Below are 23,679 nucleotides of genomic sequence, written 5' to 3' on the forward strand. Positions count from 1 at the left end.
GAATCATTTAGGTATCTCGTCATGTCCTGATCCCTTTCCACTACTAACCAACTGTAGTTGGTTTTCCATTTTCTAGTTATCTGCCATTTCGACGTTCGTCCTATGACTGCAATAACGACCGTATTTCGATTTTTACTGCTGTTACGTAAGACGTGCAGTTTTGCCACTTAGTTACACACTTATTGAAAATGGCAATAAGTGTGTAACTAACTGTCAAAACTATCACCACGCCATAACTGTAATAATGGTAATTCATCTTTATTGATCTCCAACAATATAAACATGTACATGAATGTGTAAACACCTGAGGATGGGTGCAAGCCCGAAACCGGTCGTGTGACAAATAAATAATCTTTTATTGTGAATGGTAGCGTATATTTTTCTACACCCCAACACCGTAAGTGTTAAGACATATTCTTTCATCCTTGTTTTCCTCTTACAGCTTTCCTCGCCGATTCTGCGAAAAGCCTCGTTTCTTACAATTCATGTACACGTAATTGTCAGCATCCTGCTGTAACAACACGACCTAAAATCTTAGTCTACACTCCTGGAAATTGAAATAAGAACACCGTGAATTCATTGTCCCAGGAAGGGGAAACTTTATTGGCACATTCCTGGGGTCAGATACATCACATGATCACACTGACAGAACCACAGGCACATAGACACAGGCAACAGAGCATGCACAATGTCAGCACTAGTACAGTGTATATCCACCTTTCGCAGCATTGCAGGCTGCTATTCTCCCATGGAGACGATCGTAGAGATGCTGGATGTAGTCCTGTGGAACGGCTTGCCATGCCATTTCCACCTGGCGCCTCAGTTGGACCAGCGTTCGTGCTGGACGTGCAGACCGCGTGAGACGACGCTTCATCCAGTCCCAAACATGCTCAATGGGGGACAGATCCGGAGATCTTGCTGGCCAGGGTAGTTGACTTACACCTTCTAGAGCACGTTGGGTGGCACGGGATACATGCGGACGTGCATTGTCCTGTTGGAACAGCAAGTTCCCTTGCCGGTCCAGGAATGGTAGAACGATGGGTTCGATGACGGTTTGGATGTACCGTGCACTATTCAGTGTCCCCTCGACGATCACCAGTGGTGTACGGCCAGTGTAGGAGATCGCTCCCCACACCATGATGCCGGGTGTTGGCCCTGTGTGCCTCGGTCGTATGCAGTCCTGATTGTGGCGCTCACCTGCACGGCGCCAAACACGCATACGACCATCATTGGCACCAAGGCAGAAGCGACTCTCATCGCTGAAGACGACACGTCTCCATTCGTCCCTCCATTCACGCCTGTCGCGACACCACTGGAGGCGGGCTGCACGATGTTGGGGCGTGAGCGGAAGACGGCCTAACGGTGTGCGGGACCGTAGCCCAGCTTCATGGAGACGGTTGCGAATGGTCCTCGCCGATACCCCAGGAGCAACAGTGTCCCTAATTTGCTGGGAAGTGGCGGTGCGGTCCCCTACGGCACTGCGTAGGATCCTACGGTCTTGGCGTGCATCCGTGCGTCGCTGCGGTCCGGTCCCAGGTCGACGGGCACGTGCACCTTCCGCCGACCACTGGCGACAACATCGATGTACTATGGAGACCTCACGCCCCACGTGTTGAGCAATTCGGCGGTACGTCCACCCGGCCTCCCGCATGCCCACTATACGCCCTCGATCAAAGTCCGTCAACTGCACATACGGTTCACGTCCACGCTGTCGCGGCATGCTACCAGTGTTAAAGACTGCGATGGAGCTCCGTATGCCACGGCAAACTGGCTGACACTGACGGCGGCGGTGCACAAATGCTGCGCAGCTAGCTCCATTCGACGGCCAACACCGCGGTTCCTGGTGTGTCCGCTGTGCCGTGCGTGTGATCATTGCTAATACAGCCCTCTCGCAGTGTCCGGAGCAAGTATGGTGGGTCTGACACACCGGTGTCAATGTGTTCTTTTTTCCATTTCCAGGAGTGTATATTCTTGTCAGGTTCCTCCATCGCGTGTGGTTAGCTTCCGTAAACGCTGTGCTCGATACGTAAATTCTCTGTAGTTATTGATTTCTCTTTATGACGACAGTGCTCTTTGCTCGGGTTCTGCGTTTATTTTTAATTTTTTTTTTACACATCTCTCATGCCTCGTTGGTCATGCGCTATTTTGCTCACAAGTTTACAGAATTCCTCCTTATCGTCTACTACATGGTTCCCAATTTTGGTGTTCCGTTTACCGCTAATCTTATTTGTGCTAGTCCCCATTTCTGTCGTATTTATTTGGTTCACTCTCAGTCCATATTCTGTGCCCATTAAATTGGTCATACCATTTAAGGGGACCTATAACTCTTCCTCACTGTCAGTAGGGTTAACAGTGTCGCTATCGAATGATATCACTGATAGTCTTTGACAGTGAATTTTAATTTTACTCATGAATTGCAGTAGTTCATAAGAAAAACGCCTTCTGTATGCAGAATGTTTTCTTTTTTATTTGTCTTGTGCATCCAGACGGTTTTCGACTTATAGCAATTTAAACACACAAAAATGGGAATTAAATTGTTATGCGTAGAAAACAGTGACAAAAAGGAAGAATGCAAACTTCAACCACTTTGCGACCAGGGAGAAAACTGTTTGGCTTAAAATAATGAATTGGACGGTGTTCTGACACGTACTGAAGATGCCTAGTAATCAAGGCGAAACGCATCTGAGTGCACAAGATAAATAAAAGAAAACTTAATGTGCAGCATGCTAACGACGTTTTTCTTTTGAACTACTGTAATTCATGTACAGCTGCTGCGAAAATGGCCGGCACAAGGAAATATTTAGTCGTGAAGTTTCTTTTTACATCGGTTCCGTTCTTCGATGTAAACTTTGAACATCAGTCCCTATTTAATCGTACCACTTTTCCGTTCGTCTTCCATTCTTATTGTCCCCTCTTCGTTCTCGTACATATTGCGTATTACCCGTGTTTCGCTACAGCTTATATAGTTTTTTTCTGGGAATTTCGAACATTCGCCATTTTCCGTCGGCAAATGATATTTCTAGATTTACAAATCCCGTAAAAATGTTTTGATTTTTCTTAAGCATAGCCTCCATTATCAAACCCGACGTCGGCAATACCTTTCTTGTACTTCACCTTTCCTAAAACCAGCAGCTAACAAATCCTAAATTTACTTTCCCATTCTTCTCAATATTACAGTTGCCAGTAAATTTGAAGCATCAGTGGGCAAGGATACAGTGCGATAGTACTGACATTTGCCTCCCCTTAAATACCTTTGGGATTGTGTGGATAGTATTGTTGCAGACGTCGGATGGTATGTCGTAACTCTTACACATTCTACTCATCAATTTCAGTTATCGTTTAATAGCCACTTTCCCCAATCGATGCAGATATTCCGAAGGAATATATATGGGTGTGGGTCTTACTTGTCTCGTTACTATATGCGTTCCATGCAGTTCACCAAAGAAATCATGCAAATTCATACGAATGGATTAATGAAAATGAGAAACATGGATAGCACAGTTCCCTAAAAATGCATAGAGTTCATGAGTGTTATTGGCCTGGCGAATGAATTGTACCGGAGACGAAATAAATAAAACTAATAAAACACTAACTCATGAAGGAAGACAGGCGGCCTCGGTTTACGTAGTCTCCGAATGATTTGTTTAGCGTAATACAAACTAGTAAAAGAAAATTCAAGGTCCAGCAATAAATTAGGAATCCCTATGATTTCAAAATAAAATTGAAATACACAGGATTAGTGCTTTCAACTAAATATCTAATTTGTGCAGTTTTCGGTTAGCTAGAAGATAAGCCTAGTATTTGATGTATAACTGTACGAAAAGTCTTTGAAGAATACCATTGTCATGAAGCAATTAAACAGCATCTATGCAGTAAAACTGAGGAGACAGCAGCTTTCCTTAATATACTAGCTTTCTTACTTATTTGCTCGATTAAATTTAGACGGTATAACGGTGAAGATCATTAAACACAGTGTAAGTGATAGTCTGTTGTTAACACAGTTTACAGATTTGATTTTTGTAATGAATTTTGTCTTATGTTAGCTTACGGCTAGACTCGTTCCATTTCTCTGAAGGATCGCTTTACTGATTGGAAACTATGGAAACGATGTATGTATTAATTAATGTGATCGAGGCAAATGTTTTCATAAATCTGAAAAATAGTACCGGCTTCTAGTAATAGCGTCGCTTTCATTTCACTACTTCTTAAATTTCACATTGTCAATCACCTACTTTCCCTGCTTTTGGGTCTTCTCGAATATTCTGTAACACAAAGGGAGTGATCAAACTAAATGCAAATATTATAAATGGCGATGTAATTATTAACCTAATCTAGCTATGCTAAACTGTATGATCTTCTATGTGTTAGTTAACAGTGGTTAATTCTGTATGTGGGATTCTATGTCAGAAAAAAAATGGTTCAAATGGCTCTGAACACTATGGGTCACCTAGAACTTACGAGGTGCATTCAAGTTCTAAGGCCTCCGATTTTTTTCTCCGGACTGGAAAGAGATAGAAACATGCGCATTGTTTTAAAATGAGGCCGCGTTCATTGTCAATACGTCCCAGAGATGGCAGCACCGTACGGCAGATGGAATTTTACTGCCAGCGGCGGGAATGAGAACTGTTTTAAATACTTAAAATGGCGACGTTTTCCTTACTTGAACAGCGTGCAATCATTCGTTTTTTGAATTTGCGTGGTGTGAAACCAATTGAAATTCATCGACAGTTGAAGGAGACATGTGGTGATGGAGTTATGGATGTGTCGAAAGTGTGTTTGTGGGTGCGACAGTTTAATGAAGGCAGAATATCGTGTGACAACAAACCGAAACAACCTCGGCTCGCACAAGCCAGTCTGACGACATGATCGAGAAAGTGGAGAGAATTGTTTTGGGGGATCGCCGAATGACTGTTGAACAGATCGCCTCCAGAGTTGACATTCTGTGGGTTCTGTGCACACAATCCTGCATGACGACCTGAAAATGCGAAAAGTGTAATCCAGGTGGGTGCCACGAATGCTGACGGATGACCACATGGCTGATCGTGTGGCATGTTGCCAAGCAATATCGACGTGCAACGACAGCCTGAATGGGACTTTCTTTTCGTCGGTTGTGACAATGGATGAGACGTGAATGCCATATTTCAATCCAGAAACAAAGCGCCAGTCAGCTCAATGGAAGCACACAGATTCACCGCCACCAAAAAAATTTCGGGTAACCGCCACTGCTGAAAAAATGATGGTGTCCATGTTCTGGGACAGCGAGGGCGTAATCCTTACCCATTGCGTTCGAAAGGGCACTACGGTAACAGGTGCATCCTACGAAAATGTTTTGAAGAACAAATTCCTTCCTGCACTGCAACAAAAACGTCCGGGAAGGGCTGCGCGTGTGCTGTTTCACCAAAAAAACACACCCGCACATAGAGCTAACGTTACGCAACAGTTTCTTCGTGATAACAACTTTGAAGTGATTCCTCATGCTCCCTACTCAACTGACCTGGCTGCTAGTGACTTTTGGCTTTTTCCAACAATGAAAGACACTCTCCGTGGCCGCACATTCACCAGCCGTGCTGCTATTGCCTCAGCGGTTTTCCAGTGGTCAAAACAGACTCCTAAAGAAGCCTTCGCCGCTGCCATGGAATCATGGCGTCAGCGTTGTGAAAAACGTGTACGTCTGCAGAGCGATTAGGTCGAGAAGTAACTCCAGTTTCAACGATTTTGTGTGAGTAGTTATTTACAAAAAAAATCGGAGGCCTTAGAACTTGAATGCACCTCGTAGAACTACTTAAACCTAACTAACCTAAGGACATCATACACATCCATGCCCAAGGTAGAATTCGAACCTGCGACCGTAGCGGTCGCGCGGTTCCAGATTGAAGTGCCTAGAACCGCTCGGGCACGTCGGCCGGCCTCTGAGTCAGAAGAATAAAATTAAATTTACTCTGCAACCGAAGAGCAGTAAAGCTGTACTTGTGCACCCATCTTGTACCTTTACTCGAACAATCATAAAAGAGGACCAAGAAAATTCTCCTACGTTAAATGTACGTCGCACAAGTATACAGTAATTATATTGTTGAATAATAACTAAGCATGTTCCAGAAATAGAAACAGCTACTCAAAATGCACTGACGCACCCAACCCATGCAACTCCCGTAATATTGTAAACAAAACAGACCTCACCGCAGGCGCAACCAAGTTCGAATAACATTCCTGCTGCAGTTCTCGTGCCGTTACAAAGAAGTACACTTACAACAGGTTCGCGCGCACGTCGCATAATGGCGGGATGCAAATCTGTTTGTTACACGACGTTATTTGTTTACTACGTGAGAAATCACACTCTGCTAAACATGGAAAATGCACAAAATAAATGGAGAAGCTACGTCTGTTATTTAACTTAATTGTAGAAAAGTTGTAGGGAGCGATGAGGAACAAAGGCTATATCTGTATGCTGGTAACGTTGGAATGACTATCGCCCCGTTTACAGGGGGTAAACTGGATTTCGTAAACCGATTTCCCAATGCCGCTTCTGGGTGGTCACGTAAACACTTCAAAATCGATTCTGAAAATCCGCTTCTTGTCCCCGTATTCCAGTTCCGCAATCGAATTTCGCTCCCATGTAAACGCAGCCGGTTTTGAAACGTGCCTCGGATGTCAGGTTTCGTTTTGTTTTCAAAAATTTTGGCTAATATGGACGTAATGGCTTTTTGTACAGCGAAGGACAAGTAGAAATATTAGACTGAAGCTGTTTACATCTCGTGTAGCTGAAGAGAAATAGCTATTATGCTGATTAAATCATGAATTGTATCACCTGTTTTCCAGCCGTATTTAACGGGGCTAGCAAATCCGCTTCCAACCTTAACACGCAAACACGACAGCGGATAACAGTTTCCGAAATTTGGATTTCGTCTTTCCTAAGGTGTCTCGCATATGAATGTAGTGAATATTGACGTAGAATCGTAGATCGACGAGTTGCGATAGTACGACTAGAATTATATTTTCAGAATTAGATTTTCACTCTGCAGAGGAGTGTGCGCTGATATGAAACTTCATTACAGATTAAAACTGTGTGCCGGACCGAGACTCGAACTCGGGACTTTTGCCCGAGTTCGAGTCTCGGTCCGGCACTTAATTTTAATCTGTCAAGGAGTTTCATATCAGGGCACCCTTCGCTGCAGAGTGAAAATCTCATTCTGGAAACATCCCCCAGGCTGTGGCTAAGCCATGTCTCCGCACTATCCTTTCTTCCAGGAGTACTAGTCCTGCAAGGTTCGCAGAAGAGCTTCTGTGAAGTTTGGAAAGTAGGAGACGAGATACTGGCAGAATTGAAGCTGTGGGGACGGGTCGTCAGTCGTGGTTGGGTAGCTCAGATGGTAGAGCACTTGCCCGCGAAAGGCAAAGGTCCCGAGTTCGAGTTTCTGTCCGGCACACGGTTTTGATCTGTCAGGAAGTTTTAGAATTACATTTCATTTTATGGAGGAAAAACTAGTGCTACCTTACATTCGCACCTGTGTGCCTCATCAAAAAATCTATTCCTCGTTACAGGATTCCGAGATAGTGTGGTGACCATGATGGATGAGGCGGCTGTTGGACTTTCCTGCTTTGAAAAAAAATGTCTGTAGATCCGTTACGTGCGGCTTGCAGGTAGTATTATGACTTCTTTACAGTCGCACCTGCCGTTGTGAACTTCATGCTGTGGGATTGCGAGTCCCGAGTGCACAGTTTGAAACATGTGGCACTGGCGTATTTACGAAGTATATTCGCTAGACAACACCCTAAACCGAGGCAACCACGAAACAATTTCTGTTCAGCGATTGATGCGACGCAGTTGAAGGTTTATTCGTATCAGGGCGTTGGCCTTGAAGTGCTCAAACGTGTTATAGTGCACACTCGTTTTTTCACCAGTGACCCACCGATTTGGGGTCACTACACACTCGGAAGAGCACAGTTCTAATTTACTCAGCATTAATCACTGTCTTCCTGCAGTTCACATCGATGCGGGGCACATATTAATTAAAATATTTTTTTTCAGGGTCTGTACACCTGGAAACCAACTCGCCAGTTGCACCATACGTCAACAATAAGCGCTCTCATTTATCACTCCCAACCACTCGATTGTTTAGTCTCGACAGTCTAAAACAGGCTCTGTTATAGGAAAGAAATATACTAATAGACTGAAATATATTCCTGCTGATAGACGTACGATAAGAATGTATTAAGATTTACTACTATATATAATTGACGAAACAAATTAATAAAGGAAAAATATAGTTAGGCCTCTAGAACTCAACAATTACAGTTCTGTTCCATTACTGGCAGTGTTTGCATGCTGCTGTATGTATTTAGCAAATGAGTAGTTTAATCTGTTATATGAGTCACATATCTGTAATATTATGGAATGGCATTAACAGAATTCCCGCTGAGTTAACCAGTAAAAGTTCACGAGGGTCATTAGTTATGAGCAACCGATTGTTACAATTTTTTTTTTGAGAGGTATGCAAACTATTTTTGGACGCAGTTGAAAGGATTGTAAGAATGACTTGCTCACAATTTTCAACAAGACCCTCCTAAAATGTTATACGTTTACTAGCCGGGTCTTCGTACGCAACAAAATTGTGTACTGTGAGCAGGTAGATACAGACAGACAGTATATCTGCTGCATAGAGAAACCGAACAGCAGGTTTTCCGGTTAGTTTAGCAGCCCACCACATTTCATGGAACTCCTTTATTCGATTACACTGTTTCCTGTGGCACATACAAGACGTACAGTCACAGATGTTGCGGTGGCATATTCCGCTTCACTAATTCAAGCATACGAACATTTGCAATATCGTTTTGTGCTGCTTATTTCTTTTTTTATACGTAGCGTCTTATCTAAGTATGTTAATAATAACGACACTTCATGATATAAAACTTGCCGTCATAGGATATTCTAAGTAGTTTGCACAGTTGATTTGTTGTACTAAGCAAATTTTTGACGTATTCATTGACAATCTTTTATGACTGAATCCAGATGTACTTCTGCACGTGTTGCATTTTCCATGTATGCAAGTATCAACAGAAGATTATCAGAACATCGAAAATTCGTATCCAATAAATTACGAAATTGCTGTTGTAGTTCTCATGAGAATCAAGATGTACTTTCTGAAGGACAGCAAAGAATTTCACGGGATATTATATCGCCTCTGATGACGGAAAGTTTGAGACTTGCAAGTGTACTCTAATGTGGAACCTCCTTCTGCCACACCTTGCCCAAATTCCGCTCTCGACAAACGTCAACAGTGTCAGGAGTTTTAGTTTGAAGTCCGTATCCTTATCGATGAGTTTTACATCTTGGAGTGGGGAATATCCATACATCACAAGAGTAGTGTTGTACATTCTTCTTCGGTAGAGACGTTTCTTTACATTACTAGATATGTTAGGTATGATAGGGAGACGAGTAGATAAAGAGCTGTTATTACTAAAAGTTTTGTTCAAGCAACAGCGCAATAGTGATTGTATGAGTCAACATTATTATTTTTAGTATAACATTCTTAGATAGTTCGAACTGGTTCTAACAACGCTACCACAACAAAGGTCAAAAATTAATTATGATTGTAGTGTTGCTCACGCTGCTAAATATTGCATTTTCCGGCAACAACAAAGTTATATTATGTGTCAGGCGTCATTAGAGCACAGTTAATAAAGTCATTTCTTGAAATAATGGATAAACTAGGCACTCATCTTTTCGTGCTTCCCACGCTGGTCTCGTTGTGAACTCATGGCTCAATCGTCGAAAATCTAGGTAGTGATGATTCCAAGCTCGGATGCAAAGAGGCCTGGGGGTTATTCTGCGATATTCAAAAGTTTTATAGATGTGTTTCATAAATCATTCTTGAAAATTAAACTTTTGCAAGTTAGGACAATGGTGATGAAAAAAGTAATCAGCACTCCGAATTTAAGTTACACTTCTTTTTTATTACTTTTGTTGCAATATCACGTAACCCGTTTCAAAACATCACTTCACAATATAAAACATACTTGAAAATATCTTCCTCACTGTTAAAGTTCAGATTTCATAAACTTACTACAATTTGCGTCTTTTTAACATGACGACCAAAGTTTGACTCTCTAATAACAGCTTACGCCCCCAAAAATCAGAGGTACAAGTACGTCAATGATCATAGTGACAAGAGAAAGAATACACATAAGAATAATATCATTGCAATACATACATATCGATGTATCGAAGTACCTCTACATTAATGAAATCAAATCTGAATGTTGTCACAGAAATATGTTAACTATTTTACCGAAGCACAGTAGAATGTTGCTGGTATCGAGTGGTTGAGGTGAGGTGCCGTAATGGTTACGTAATTCAAGTACCATTACATGATACAGCATACTGGCGCATTTCTCTGACAGAAATGCTTCCTGGCAAGATTCTTACACGGCCCACTGTTCCTTGTTCGCAGTTCCGACGGCCTCGATCCTGGGCGGGCCGGACCTATACGTGAACCGCGGCAGCTCCATCAACCTGACGTGCATCGTCGTCAACTCGCCAGAGCCACCGGCCTACATATTCTGGTACCACCGCGACCAGGTAGGAGGACCCACGTTACTTACTTACTACTTTTTAATTGAAACCGCCGTCTAACAAGGCAGACAAAGCAAATTTTGTACTCGTAGATATGTCAGAAGCTGTCTGAATTCTTTTCATCCTTACCTGTAAGCCTCAGAAGCTTAAACCATATACTCTCAGGTCCAATGGGTAAATGCAGTTCATACTCATTTGGGCGGCCTAGCCATGAAATTATTCATGGATGAGGTCTCTAGGTAAATGATGATCAAGAGTTTACACTTGATTCACGAATAAAATATATGACGAGGACACATCTGACTCACATGAAGTCACAAGCTGTCCAATGCTACTGTTTAACAGGAAAATTCCGCCCATCTACCAAGACGTGCACTTCTCGGTTCGGTCAAGGACAAAAAGCCTGCATTGGTTGTCCGAGGCTTAAACCATATACTTTCAGGTCCAATGGGTAAATGCAGTTAATACTCATTTGGGCGGCCTAGCCATGAAATTATTCATGGATGAGGTCTCTAGGTAAATGATGATCAAGAGTTTACACTTGATTCACGAATAAAATATATGACGAGGACACATCTGACTCACATGAAGTCACAAGCTGTCCAATGCTACTGTTTAACAGGAAAATTCCGCCCATCTACCAAGACGTGCACTTCTCGGTTCGGTCAAGGACAAAAAGCCTGCATTGGTTGGACAACGCGCACAGTCATTGAAAATTGCGTTGAACACGATCGACACACTCGCTTTTCTCAGTCCAACTAAGTCAGCCACAGCCTATCATTGTATCTCCACAGAACATTCCTGGGATAATTCTACAATGGAAATCTTAGTAATACGGTCAGCGGAATATTATATTAATCATCATGGCGGCTGTCAACTGCATAAGGTGTGGAACCCGGCCAATACTTTAATTTCATAAAAAAGAAAAAACATTTTATGACCAATGACACGTCTAGTGACAATTCGTTTCACTAACTTTGACATCTGAGTACAAATTCCGACGCATGTAGTATCACCGTATTCGAAGAGGGGCGATACTTGACAGAGGTCTCTCATGTAGCGGTTGCCTCTGCGCATGAGGTCTCGGTAGAAATTCTTTGTATAAAGTTGGCATTCAGTACTAAATACTTACATGAAGATGGCTGAATGGTTATCAACCGAAATATCATGGCAAGAAGTCGACGTCATCCGGCTGCAACCGCGAAACTTCATGGAATACTCTTTACGCCAGGAAAATTTCAAGTATCACAGTAAAATTGTATATCGTTTTGCGGCCGACATCCACTCGAGACGATATCTGTAAGTAGCTGTTCTGTTTCAATCGCATTTTTCCCTAAAAGATTACGAAAATTACGAATAATGTCTCTTCGTCAGTGCTTAATAAAGCCCGGCGCATTTTAATTACAGCGTCCAACACACATAATTTAACTGAACTAAATATTAGTATAACGTACGTCACTTCACTTCTGTACATTATGATCTGAGACATTTCACGTCCTGTTCAATTCTTTGGCCTCAAATTATAAGTTTATTAAAATTGAGATATCACACGTTATAGACGTGGTGATAGGATGGCTGCAGGTAGTACCAAATTATTCTTTATATAATGTGTTGGCTCCAGTCGATTGCACGGAAACAGCACAACAAGATGGATCAACGTGACTGAATGGTAGAAATGAGCTGTTCTGTTTGAAAATGCCCGTGGCTGTAGATCCACTGGTTCCTAGTGTCTCTAGATGAAAATGTGCACCAGTCGCAAGCGTGCACCACAGCGTAAGAAGGATGGTCGTAGAAAGATCCGAACCGAAAGGGACCAGAGACGATCATCCCGTCTTGTCAATGACCTTCGGTTTCGAACACGATAGCAGTTGTTGGTATTAGTGAGTACAGGTACGGCTCAAACGGTTTATGAGCGAATACTGTGAAAGGAACTGTGAAAGGAAAGGATACTTTGAGATATGGTGCTACAGAAGATTGTTGAAAACTTGGTGGACTGATAATGTAAGGAATGAGGTTCTCCGGAGAATCGACAAGGAAAGGAGTATACGGAAAACATTGACAAGAAGGTACAGGATGGTAGGACATGTTAAGGCATCACGGAGTGACTTCCATGGCACTAGAGAGCTATTGAGGGTGAAAACTGTAGAGGAAGACAGAGAGATGAATACATCCAGAAAATAATTGAGTGCCCAAGTTGCAGATGCTGCTCTGAGATGAAGAGGTTCGCACAGGAGAGGAGTGCGTGGTGAGCCGCATCAAACCATGATGCAAGTCATCGAGTGCGCCGATGCGACGTTAAGGCGTTTAACTTGTAGTTTATGGAAGTTGCAGTTCAGGCCAAAGGTGGTTCCGTGACGATTAGGTCCTTTTTCTTCATATCATGACTTGGTACCATGAACACCAATCTCAGGCTGGTTATTTCAATGTTACCTGTGGCCACGTATTGCCGTTTATTCGATATGTTCATTATGTGTGCGCTGTGGATACCTCCGTCCAAGGTGAGATGAATCATGTTCACAGAGCTTCACGCGACTCTTCCTGGTCACTCACTAGCACTGCGCCGCTGGATATGGTATACGTGAACTCTCTTATGCGTCGAATTGAGGCCAACATCAATGAGCGAGTGGGGAAGGGGTAATATATGTACGAGGAGAGTCAAATAGGTAACGCAATATTTTTTTTCTTGGTCAGTTTCTGTTGAAATAATGGGAAATTTGTTGTGGGACATCGTGGATTATTCCCGATTCAGCCCCTATTGTTTCACGAAGTTCCGATAGACGGAGGCGCTATACGTGACTTCCAGAACGTCGTCTGTAACTGAGGTGCGTTCGGATCTTCAAGCATTTCTGAAGACATAAATAAAATGCTAAATTATATAAATTAACAAGATTTAAAAGTAAGTAACGTAAGGAAATAGAAAAAATGGACAAATTGTTAAAATTAAAGAGCTTGTTTTGAGGAAGAAATTGTTAAAATTAGGGGAAAACGAAGTAAGAGGTAAGAGAAGAAATGTGACAGGTTTGGAAGGCGAAAAAGGAGAAACGAAAAGAGTCTCGAAAGGAAACCTAGTAAATTAAAATGGAGGGGATATACTGAATCCCCATCTCACAGTTCTGCTATTCGCAAAGGTCTCATTCGGGTAGATTCATTAAAACTGCTATTATGAGAAATTAGAAGTAATAGAATTATGTCTGGCATTGGTCGAGGAGTAATTACAGCAGTCTGATGTAACCTCTTACTGCAATCAATGTAAAAACATGAAGACGCATTCATACACAGGAAAGAGTTATATTGAAAACGTAACTTTTTTCATCCGTTTCCAGTAATCTTGACGATAAATATAGTTACTTGAAATATACATGATACGTACGGATGTTCTCGCAAGTTACCTCACAGAAAGCCAATGACAATTCGCTAAATTTTAAATCTGAAGGTCTAACATGACAATAATTAAACGCGTAATCACTAAGGTCACGAATGCACTAGCGACTCAGAAGTCTTCCAGTACGTCATCATACAAGAGGGAAAGAAGTTTAGATAAGACAGAATAGGGAATCATCAATGTAGTACTAATGTCAAGGTATCCATGCTATTCTGTCAATGTCTTGTACAGTCACGCCATTCCCCAAGAAACCTCAGCAGCTGTTTTATTGCAACGGAAGATATTTCCCTTATCTAACACACTCTGTTCTCCGTTGATCCCCAAGAATTAGTCACTTTAACTACAGTGAGTGAAAATATATACTTCGTGAATCTCCTGCTAGCAGTTAGGCCGGCGTTGTTTGATTAAGGCGATAGTTATGTTTTATTTATCACACTGAGGTGCCAACCCAGCAAGGTGCGGTAACTTGACGCAATGCATATGCAAATCCGGGAGCCTATGGTCTTACAGACTCGGCCAACTATGAGCGTGGTGCCGCGTGAATTCGCAACTCTAGAAGACGAAGTTTCATAAAGTCTAAGTAACCGTGAAGCATGGACCCATCCGACGTCGAGGCGCTTGCGTGCCTCGGCGATACAGATGCGTACGGTAAGCGCAGTCCCAACGAATGGGTATGTGTGAACGGGCCACACAAACTCTTGGTAACTGAACAGAGGGAGCAACCTCATCAGCAGCTGCAGGGGCAACAGTGTGGGTAACTGACCCTTCTGACCTTCTAGCACAAACCAACGTGGCCGTACTGTGCTGCTTCAAATAAAACGGCTCTGAGCATTATGGGACTTAACAGCTGAGGTCATCAGTCCCCTAGACTTAGAACTACTTAAACCTAACTAACCTAAGGACATCTCACACATTCATGCCAGAGGCAGGAGTCGAACCTGCGACCGTAGCAGCAGTGAGGATCAGGGCTGAAGCGCCTAGAACAGCTCGGTCACAACGGCCGTCACTGTGCTGGTACTGCTAATGTCTGAGTGCAATTACATTTTTCAGAGAGTATGAAGCTCTATTGTATTGCGTAATGACAATGACATCATCTTGGGTAAAATATTTTGGAGGTAAAGTAGTCTCCCATCGGGATCACCGGGAAGGGAGTACTCAGGTTCACGTAGACATCAGGAGAACCAAAACTGTCTCTCTAGGGGTAGGAGAGAGAAATGGCAGATCCCTTAACCGGATAGGTAGGTCAGAGAATTTAAAAACGGAAATAAATAAGCTGAGGTTAGATACAGTGGGATTCAGTGAAGTGCAGTGGCAGCAAGAATAGGATTGCTGGTCAGGTCGTTATAGGGCTAGCAATAAAAATTAGATTGGTGTAATGCAGGAGTAGGCACAACAATAAGTAAAAAATTGTGATGCGGGTAAGCTACTATGAACAATATAGTGAACACGTTAATGTAGCCATAATAGACACGATGCCAACACCCATCGCAGTAGTACAAGATTGTATTCAAATTAGCACCGTAGATAATGAAGAGATTGAGAGAATGTACCACGAGATAAAAGAAATATCCACATAGTTAAGCGAAAGGAAAATTTAGTTGTGATGGGTGGCAGGAAAAGGAAGGTGAGAAAAAATAGTAGGAGAATACAGACTGGGAGAAATGAATGAAAGAGCATTATGTATCAATTGCTAACACTTAGTTCAAAAATAATGGAAGAGCGTTGTATACGTGGAAGAGACCTAGGAGCTCTTGAAATGCTCGGACTGAATATGCAATGATAAGTTGGAGATTGCAAAATCGGATTTTAAACTACACCCAAGAAAAAAATGTTTGCACTACCTCCGTTCCGAGAGCTCCGGAACCTGTACAGAAAACTGGAATAGAGATCGACATAAAAATCATTTCCGCCCTTTTTATTGCTGATGAAAACCACACTCTGCATGTTGTACCACCATACAGTGAGACCATCAGAGGTGGCGGTCCAGATCGCTGTACACACCGCTACCTCCAATACCCAGTAGCACGTCCTCTCCCATTGATGCATGCCTGTATTCGTCGTGGCACTATCCACAAGGCCATAAAAGCACTACTGTTGGCCCAGATTGTCCTACTTTTCAATGGCGATTGTGCGTAGATCCCTCAAAATGGTTGATGGGTTACGTCGTTCATAAACAGCCCTTTTCAATGTATCCCTGGCATTTTCGATATGGTTCATGTCTGGAGAACATGCTGGCCACCCTAGTCGAGCGACGTCGTTATCCTCGAGGAAGTCATTCACAAGGTGTGCACTATGGGGGCGCCAATTGTCGTCCATGAAGACGAATGCCTCAGCAATATGCTGTCGATATGGTTGCACTATCGGTCGGAGGATGGTATTCATGTATCGTAAAGTCGTTACGGCGCCTTCCATGACCACAAGAGACGTACGTCGGCCGCACATAATGCCACACCAAAACAGCAGGGAAACTCCACCTTGTTGCACTCGCTGGACAGTGTGTCTAAGGCGTTCAGCCTGACCGGCTTGCCTCCAAACATGTCTCCGACGATTTTCTGGTTGAAGGCATAAGCGACACTCATCGGTGAAGAGAACGTGATGCCAATCCTGAGCGGTCCATCCGGCATGTTGTTGGGCCCATCTGTGCCGCGCTGCATGGACTCGTGGTTGCAAAGTTGGACCTCGCCTTGGATGTCGGGAGTGAAGTTGCGCATCATGCAGCGAATTGCGCACTGTTTGAGTCGTAACACGACGTGCTGTGGCTACACGAAAAGCATTATTAAACATGATGGCCTTGCTCTCAGGGTTCCTCATAGCCATAATCCATAGGTAGCGGTTATTCACTGCGGCAGTAGCCCTTGGTCGGCCTGAGAGAGGCATGTCATCGATAGTTTCTGTCTCTCTGTAATTCCTTCATGTCCGATCAACATCGCTTTGGTTCACTCCGAGATGCCAGGTAACTTCCCTTGTCCGCAGCTCGTGGTCGTGCGGTAGCGTTCTCGCTTCCCACGCCCGGGTTCCCGGGTTCGATTCCCGGCGGAATCAGGGATTTTCTCTGCCTCGTGATGACTGGGTGTTGTGTGATGTCCTAAGGTTAGTTAGGTTTAAGTAGTTCTAAGTTCTAGGGGATTGATGACCATAGATGTTAAGTGCTATAGTGCTCGGAGCCATTTGAACCATTTAACTTCCCTTGTTGACAGCCCTTCCTGGCACAGAGTAACAATGCGGACGCGATCGAAAGGCGGTATTGACCATCTAGGCATAGTTGAACTGCAGACAACACGACCCCTGTACTTACGTCCTGGAGGAATGATTGGAACTGATCGGCTGTCGGACCCGCTCCGTCAAATAGGTGCTGCTCATGCGTGGTTATTTACATCTTTTGGCGGGTTTAGTGACACCTCAGAACAGTCAAAGGTACTATGTCTGTGATACAATTTCAATAGTCAACGTCTATCTTCAGGAGTTCTGGGAACCGGGGTGACGAAAAACTTTTTTTTTTATTTGTGTATAAGATATTTCCAAGAGCAGATGTGGACTCCAGGTTAAAGCGGAAGAAATTGGAAAAAAGGTAGAAACTTAAGGAGATGGGGACTCGATAAAGTGAGATAACCAGAGGTCACAGAACATTTTAGATGGATCATTAGCAACGCTCGATTGAAACAAGCAGAAGAAATGCAATAAAAGACGAAGGGAGTGCTTTGACAGAAGACATATGGAAGGCAGCAGAGTATCACACAGATAGAAGGACAAGGTGTAATAGAAATCCTTGGATAAGGCAAGAGGTACTAAACATAATTGACAAAATGAAGACATACAAAAACGTATCAAGTGATACCGAGAGAAAATAAAATATAACTAAGTAGGACAGAATGCTTCCAGGTCCCTGCGATTACTTGCTTCGTGGCTATTGTATTTATTTGTTTTGTTCATCCCTGATAGAATTTTGCAGAAATATACCCTCAGTGACCATGCGAGGTGGCGCAGTGGTTAGTGCAATGCAGGATGAGTGTTGATATCCTTGCTCGGGCATCCACAGTTACTCTCTTTTGATCCACTGTGGACATGGGAGAGCGGTTGCTCAAATATTTAACAATGAAATTCGCCAAACAGCTGTGCAGTTGGAAGTTATTTTATTTTCGCTACCAGTTTCTGCAATTCAGTATGCTATCTTCAGGCCCCATATGCATCTCTCAAAAATAATTGATATTGGCAAACAGAGGCCATCTGTTTATGCATGTCGTGAATTCTCAGGTGTTTCCTTTGAACATTTGTCTGAAGTTACAGTCAAATCTGAATAAGTAGTAGTGGGAGTGTGTAGCTGTAGATTCAGTGGGATATGTTGTTATCGACAGTAGAATCTAAATGCTGAAGCTGTTATAAAGGTTATACGATGGAGTGATACAGGAGGTCGGGGAATGTAATGAGTTACCGAAGATTTCATGGTATAGCGCGTGGGTACAGTGAATCTGACTTGTGTGACGGCCGTCGTACTTTAATTTATTATTTACTACAGACATTGATTGTTATGGTGATTGTTGCCGACTTACGCGGTGGGCCTTAATCAAAATGATATTTCACTCAATTCTGATTTACACTTTAATGCTTTTGAAAAGTTCTCTTTTTTAACAACATTAATCTTCAGTGTAAATTATTTGTTGCGTTAATGAACGTTAGGCTCGCTGAATCTTAAAACATGTGCATGTAAGTTGTACAATGGAATAAACTTTTCATATTAATTTCCTCGGCTAGTCAGTTCACTTTAAAGCAAAAAATGTTTAGTTATTAATTACAATTGCGGCCCACACACGCGCGAGAATATTTTTTCTTACCTCCGTTAACCATTGCATCGTAGTCGGATTCCTTGCTCTGGCTTTCGGCTGTTGTACTGAAAATAAGAATCTTAAAGCTATGTATTTTCTGCAAAGTCGGACGGCTGTGGAGAAAAATGTAAATTATGTTAATAGAAGGCGAGTTTTTCGCTTCGGATAATTTTTATAAGTTAATATCTCCACGTAATGGCGTCGTTGGCTTCATCGGCAGCTGCGATTGTTGCACTGTAAATTACTCGAATGCAGGTTAATTCAAGGAAGGCGGACATGAAATCGGGATCACCTCTTACAAATTAAAAGTGAGCAATATTATTAAATCAATATATTATCTGCTTAATTAGTACAATTATGCGTATATTTGCCAGCACTCACAAGATGTCCGTCTACACGCAACCAAGACAAGAGAAGAAGGGAAGACGACTAAGAGATTAACAAAAGAGCGTATCTTTTCGTCTTGTCGTCTCTGTAGATCATTTTGTTATAATTCTTTTCCCTTGAAATTTACACAGTGTAGTTATTATAATACGGATACATGAGAAATATGTATGTTCACCTGAGCGGCTAGTGTGCACTTTTTTAAATGTCACTTCTTTAGAAATTTATAAATACTGTTTTTCTTTTTTTTAGTATTTCACTGGGGACGGTACACAGCCTAACAAAATCTTACACATATATATGTATTTCTGATGCTCACTGTCGCTCTCAAAACAACTTTCACCTACCCCCCCCCCCCCCCCCACGCCCCCCCCCCCCCCCCACACACACACATAAATTCCAGAATCTGGCATAAATGAGAGAATTTCCCCATGATCAACATGAACCCAATGAAAAATTATTTCAGAACGAGAACAGAAAAGTAATCTGATGAACGAAGAAGTTAACTGCACAGTGTAAAGAAAAGTAACCTTGTAGCAAAGGTCAGAACAGGGTAGCGGAAGTGTAATCGAGCATAATTTTCCTCATTGCGCTGGGCTGGAAATGCACCTTCCTACATAAAACGACGTCCAGTCGGAGAACAGCTTGTGGAAATAAAAACGGGAAAGAGCTGAGAGCTGGAGTGTGAGAGTCCGTGACACTCATTCGCAAAAAGCCAGCACTTATTGTGAGAGAGCGCTTTTTATTTGTAGCAATGGTGGAGACAGGAATTTTGAGGATTTTCTGTAAAAAGTCTGATTTGCGGACGGCAAAATTATTGAAATTTATTTGTTATTTTTAACAAAAAAGGTTCAAATGCCTCTGAGCACTATGCGACTTAACTTCTGAGGTCATCAGTCGCCTAGAACGTAGGACTATTTAAACCTAAGTAACCTAAGGACATCACACACATCCATGCCCAAAGCAGGATTCGAACCTGCGACCTTAGCGATCGCTCGGCTCCAGACTGTAGCGCCTAGAACCGCACGGCCACTCCGGCCGGCAAGATATTTTTAACCATTGTCTTAGTTCAGCTTACTGATCTACTGTATCTGTTTAAATAAAGTTCATTCAACCACTGCATACATTGACAAAGAGTTATTTCATTTTTAACAACACTGTGTTTGGTAGTACACTATGTCGAGCTAAATGCAGAGCTGTTTCTTTACCTTAACACATTACAGAATTACGGTTCCTTTGGCGTACTTTAATAGCCTGTTTACCCAGAAAACTCAGAAAATGCTTAGAATTTAAAGTATGTCGTGCTCTGACCGTTCAACTTAAATCCATTAGCCTCCGATAATTAAATTACTGCGTGCCTCAGCGTAACAAGTACAGTGATGAAAAAAACTCGGAACGTCAAAAATTATTGATGTAGAGTAATGAAATTTCGGGAATACATTTTTCTACGTAACATATTTGGGTGATTAACATTGCAAGATCACAAGTTACCGTAAGCGCGAGATAAGCCATTGCAAAAGTGTAATGCTTGTACGTTAATAAACGGTGTAACACCGAAACTGTTGAAAGAAAGCATGTAAACATGCATGCATTGTGTTGTAAATGTGCCGGATGTCGGTTTGTGGAATGGAGTTCCATGCCTGTTTCACTGGGTCGGCCAATTCTGGGACGGTTAATGCTGTGTATGGATCATAATTGAGTTGTCGTCCGATGAAGTACCCTAAGTGCTTGATTGGAGAAAGATCTGGTGATCGAGCAAGTAAAGGCAACACGTCGACCCCCGTGGAGTATGCTGGTCTACAAAAGCGATATGATGATGAGCGTTATCCTGTTGGAAGAAAGCCCCTGAAATTCTTCACTATAAATGATAACAGCCAAACAGTTGCAGGATAAAGATTTATTAAAATCCTTGACCGCGGTTTCGGAATATCTAAATATACTTTCATCAGAAGTAAAATACACTAAAATCACATCCTGCAGTGGAGATACACAAAACAATTGTGCAAAAGGCGTCGTCAGTAGTTAAAAACATCGTCTCCATTTATACAACATATACCGAAACCGCGGTCAAGGATTTTAATGAACCTTTATCCTGCAACTGTTCGGCTGTTTTCATTTATAGTGAAAAATTTCAACAGTTGCTGTTTTAGCCATGTTTTAAATCTTAAAAAAAAAAACCTGAAATGTTTTTCATGAATGGCAGCACAACAGGTCCAGTCAGCAATCGTACGATTGACGCGTAAATTAGCAGTCACGTTGCGTTAGATAACCACGAGAGTACTCCCGCTGTCATACGAAATCGCACCCAAGCCCATAACTCCAGGTGTAGGTCCAGTGTCCAGGTTAGTTGTAGTCCCCTTACTGGCCTCCATCACTGGCACCGAGGCAGAACCATCTGCCATCAGGAAACGTAACAGAACTTCACCATGCCCTCGAAAGATCTCTCGCTTGACACCACTGAAGTCGCAAATGATGGTGGTTTGGAGACGATGCAATACACTCTACAGGACGTCTGTCTTGGAGCTGTCCTTGAAGTAACCTGTTTGTAACAGTTCGCTGATCAAACTGCTGCTGCTCTTCATAGTGGCGCTACGACGCGAGATAGCCATATACTGATCACGATGGTCTTACCTCTCGGTAGTGCCAAGCGCCTGTCAAGAGCCCGGTTTCTTTGCGGCCATACATTCTCGTGACCACTGCCGGCAGCAATCATGTACAGTGGCTACTTTCCTGCCAGTATCGCAGAGGAATATTCCAGCTTCCTCTATTACACGCCCTCGTTCAAACTTAGGGGGGGTGTTGATAGTGACATCTCCGTCGCCTTACAGCTATTCTTGGCTAACATTAACTCAGCACGTCCAATCTCAAATTTACCTAACGCCAAAGACCGTTACAGGTTGTATTTACAGCAAATCTGATTTTCATCCTCATAGTGGCGCTACTAAAGCCACTGTTATGCGACTGGTGCTCAATTGGAACAGACGTCATCTTTCAAATGTAGAAACACACCTACCAACTTTATTTTATGCAGCACAACTCCCTCTTCGTGTTGCTATTTTTCCATCAGTGTATTAGCTGGTACAAGCTAATGTAACCGCATAGAGCCTCGCGGGCTTAAAACGATTCTGTGATGGTTTTATGGCCCTAGCACGACTGTATTATGCATTTACGATGTGTGGTTATTCGCAAAACACCACTCTGTTCAGAGTATTGTATCTTGTTCTCACGTTATAAGGATGTTTATTTTCCCCCACTTCGTTGTACATCTGCCTGTCTTTCGCAGTGTGCAAATTCCTTTTTCTTAGGAACGGATAGAAGTGTCAAGCTGAAAATTATGTCATATATTAACGTCTACGGTACCTTGGCGATGCAGTCGTAAGATACGGCGTTTTATGTCACATAGGCCTGTATTCACACTTGCAAACTGACTCATCAAAATCTACAGGGTACTTCCTGTTGACTTAGAATAATGGAATTTGCCGAGAATCAAGCTTTCACGCTACAATTAAAGGAAAAATACGAAAATAATGAATTTAAAATTATGTGACACGAAAGAAATATTTTTTTCTCGTTTGTTGTCCGACTTCTGACTTGAAATTAAATCATACTCGAAGGGACGGATATCTTCAAAGTATGAATGTCGATAACACGGAACAATCGTTGAGATCCTCTGCTCCCGGAGTGGATGACCCATACACACACAAAATTAAGTTCATACAATAACCTCAGTGAGCAAATCATATTAGCACCTGGTCAATTTTCTTTCACACCGTGTATTTCGGCACAGCTTGATGTTAGGAAGAATTCCGCTAACAGCTGGTAAAATTATTGAGACCGCATCATCAGGTGCAACAACTTTAAAAGTTCATAGGCGTATTCATTACTCCTGGTCAGAATTTTCTATTGAGTAAATTTTGTCACTTCTATGGCGAACGAAAGATAAAGAAGACATTCATGCGATTGCAGTCTTTCTCGGCGTATTCCACTGATGAATTCTTCTCGGGTTTTCAGCCGAGTGGTAGCGTCTTCTTGTCGCAACGTTTCAATGAGTTTCGTACGCATCATCTTCGCCAGAAGATGATGGGTACGAAACTCATCGAAACGTTGTGACGAGACGGCGCTACCAATTGGCTGGTAACCCGAGAAAGATTCATCACAAGAAGACGTTTGCCATTATATTGGTATTGTTCAGTGAATAGTAAATTTTGCTTGGGAACAACTGGTATGCCTATGTCGTTTAACTTTGTTGCACTTGATAATGCAGCTTTAGGTCGCGAAACCGGTTGTAGTCGGCCGGAGTGGCCGAGCGGTTCTAGGAGCTACAGTCTGGAACCGCGCGACCGTTACGGTCGCAGGTTCAAATCCTGCCTCGGGCATGGATGTGTGTGATGTGCTTAGGTTAGTTACGTTTAAGTAGTTCTAAGTTCTAGATGAGTGATGACCTCAGAAGTTAAATCCCATAGTGCTCAAAGCCATTTGAACCATTTTTGAAACCGGTTGTGTTTCAATAAACAATAATTTTA

At 42.6% G+C, this 23,679-nt stretch overlaps 1 protein-coding gene across 1 annotated transcript in view; it reads left to right on the plus strand.

The window, feature by feature from the left end:
- Nucleotides 1–23,679, plus strand: part of LOC126092874 (opioid-binding protein/cell adhesion molecule-like) — a gene marked incomplete at its 5' end in the record, with an annotated part of 627,358 nt that overhangs the window by 77,279 nt on the left and 526,400 nt on the right. Inside the window, one exon of the mRNA XM_049908605.1 lies at nt 10,449–10,576. Coding sequence (XP_049764562.1) covers nt 10,449–10,576 — 128 coding nt within the window. The remainder of the gene's footprint in view (nt 1–10,448; nt 10,577–23,679) is intronic.

Source organism: Schistocerca cancellata, chromosome 7, assembly GCF_023864275.1.
Source record: "Schistocerca cancellata isolate TAMUIC-IGC-003103 chromosome 7, iqSchCanc2.1, whole genome shotgun sequence".
Classification (NCBI taxonomy): Eukaryota; Metazoa; Arthropoda; class Insecta; order Orthoptera; family Acrididae; genus Schistocerca; species Schistocerca cancellata.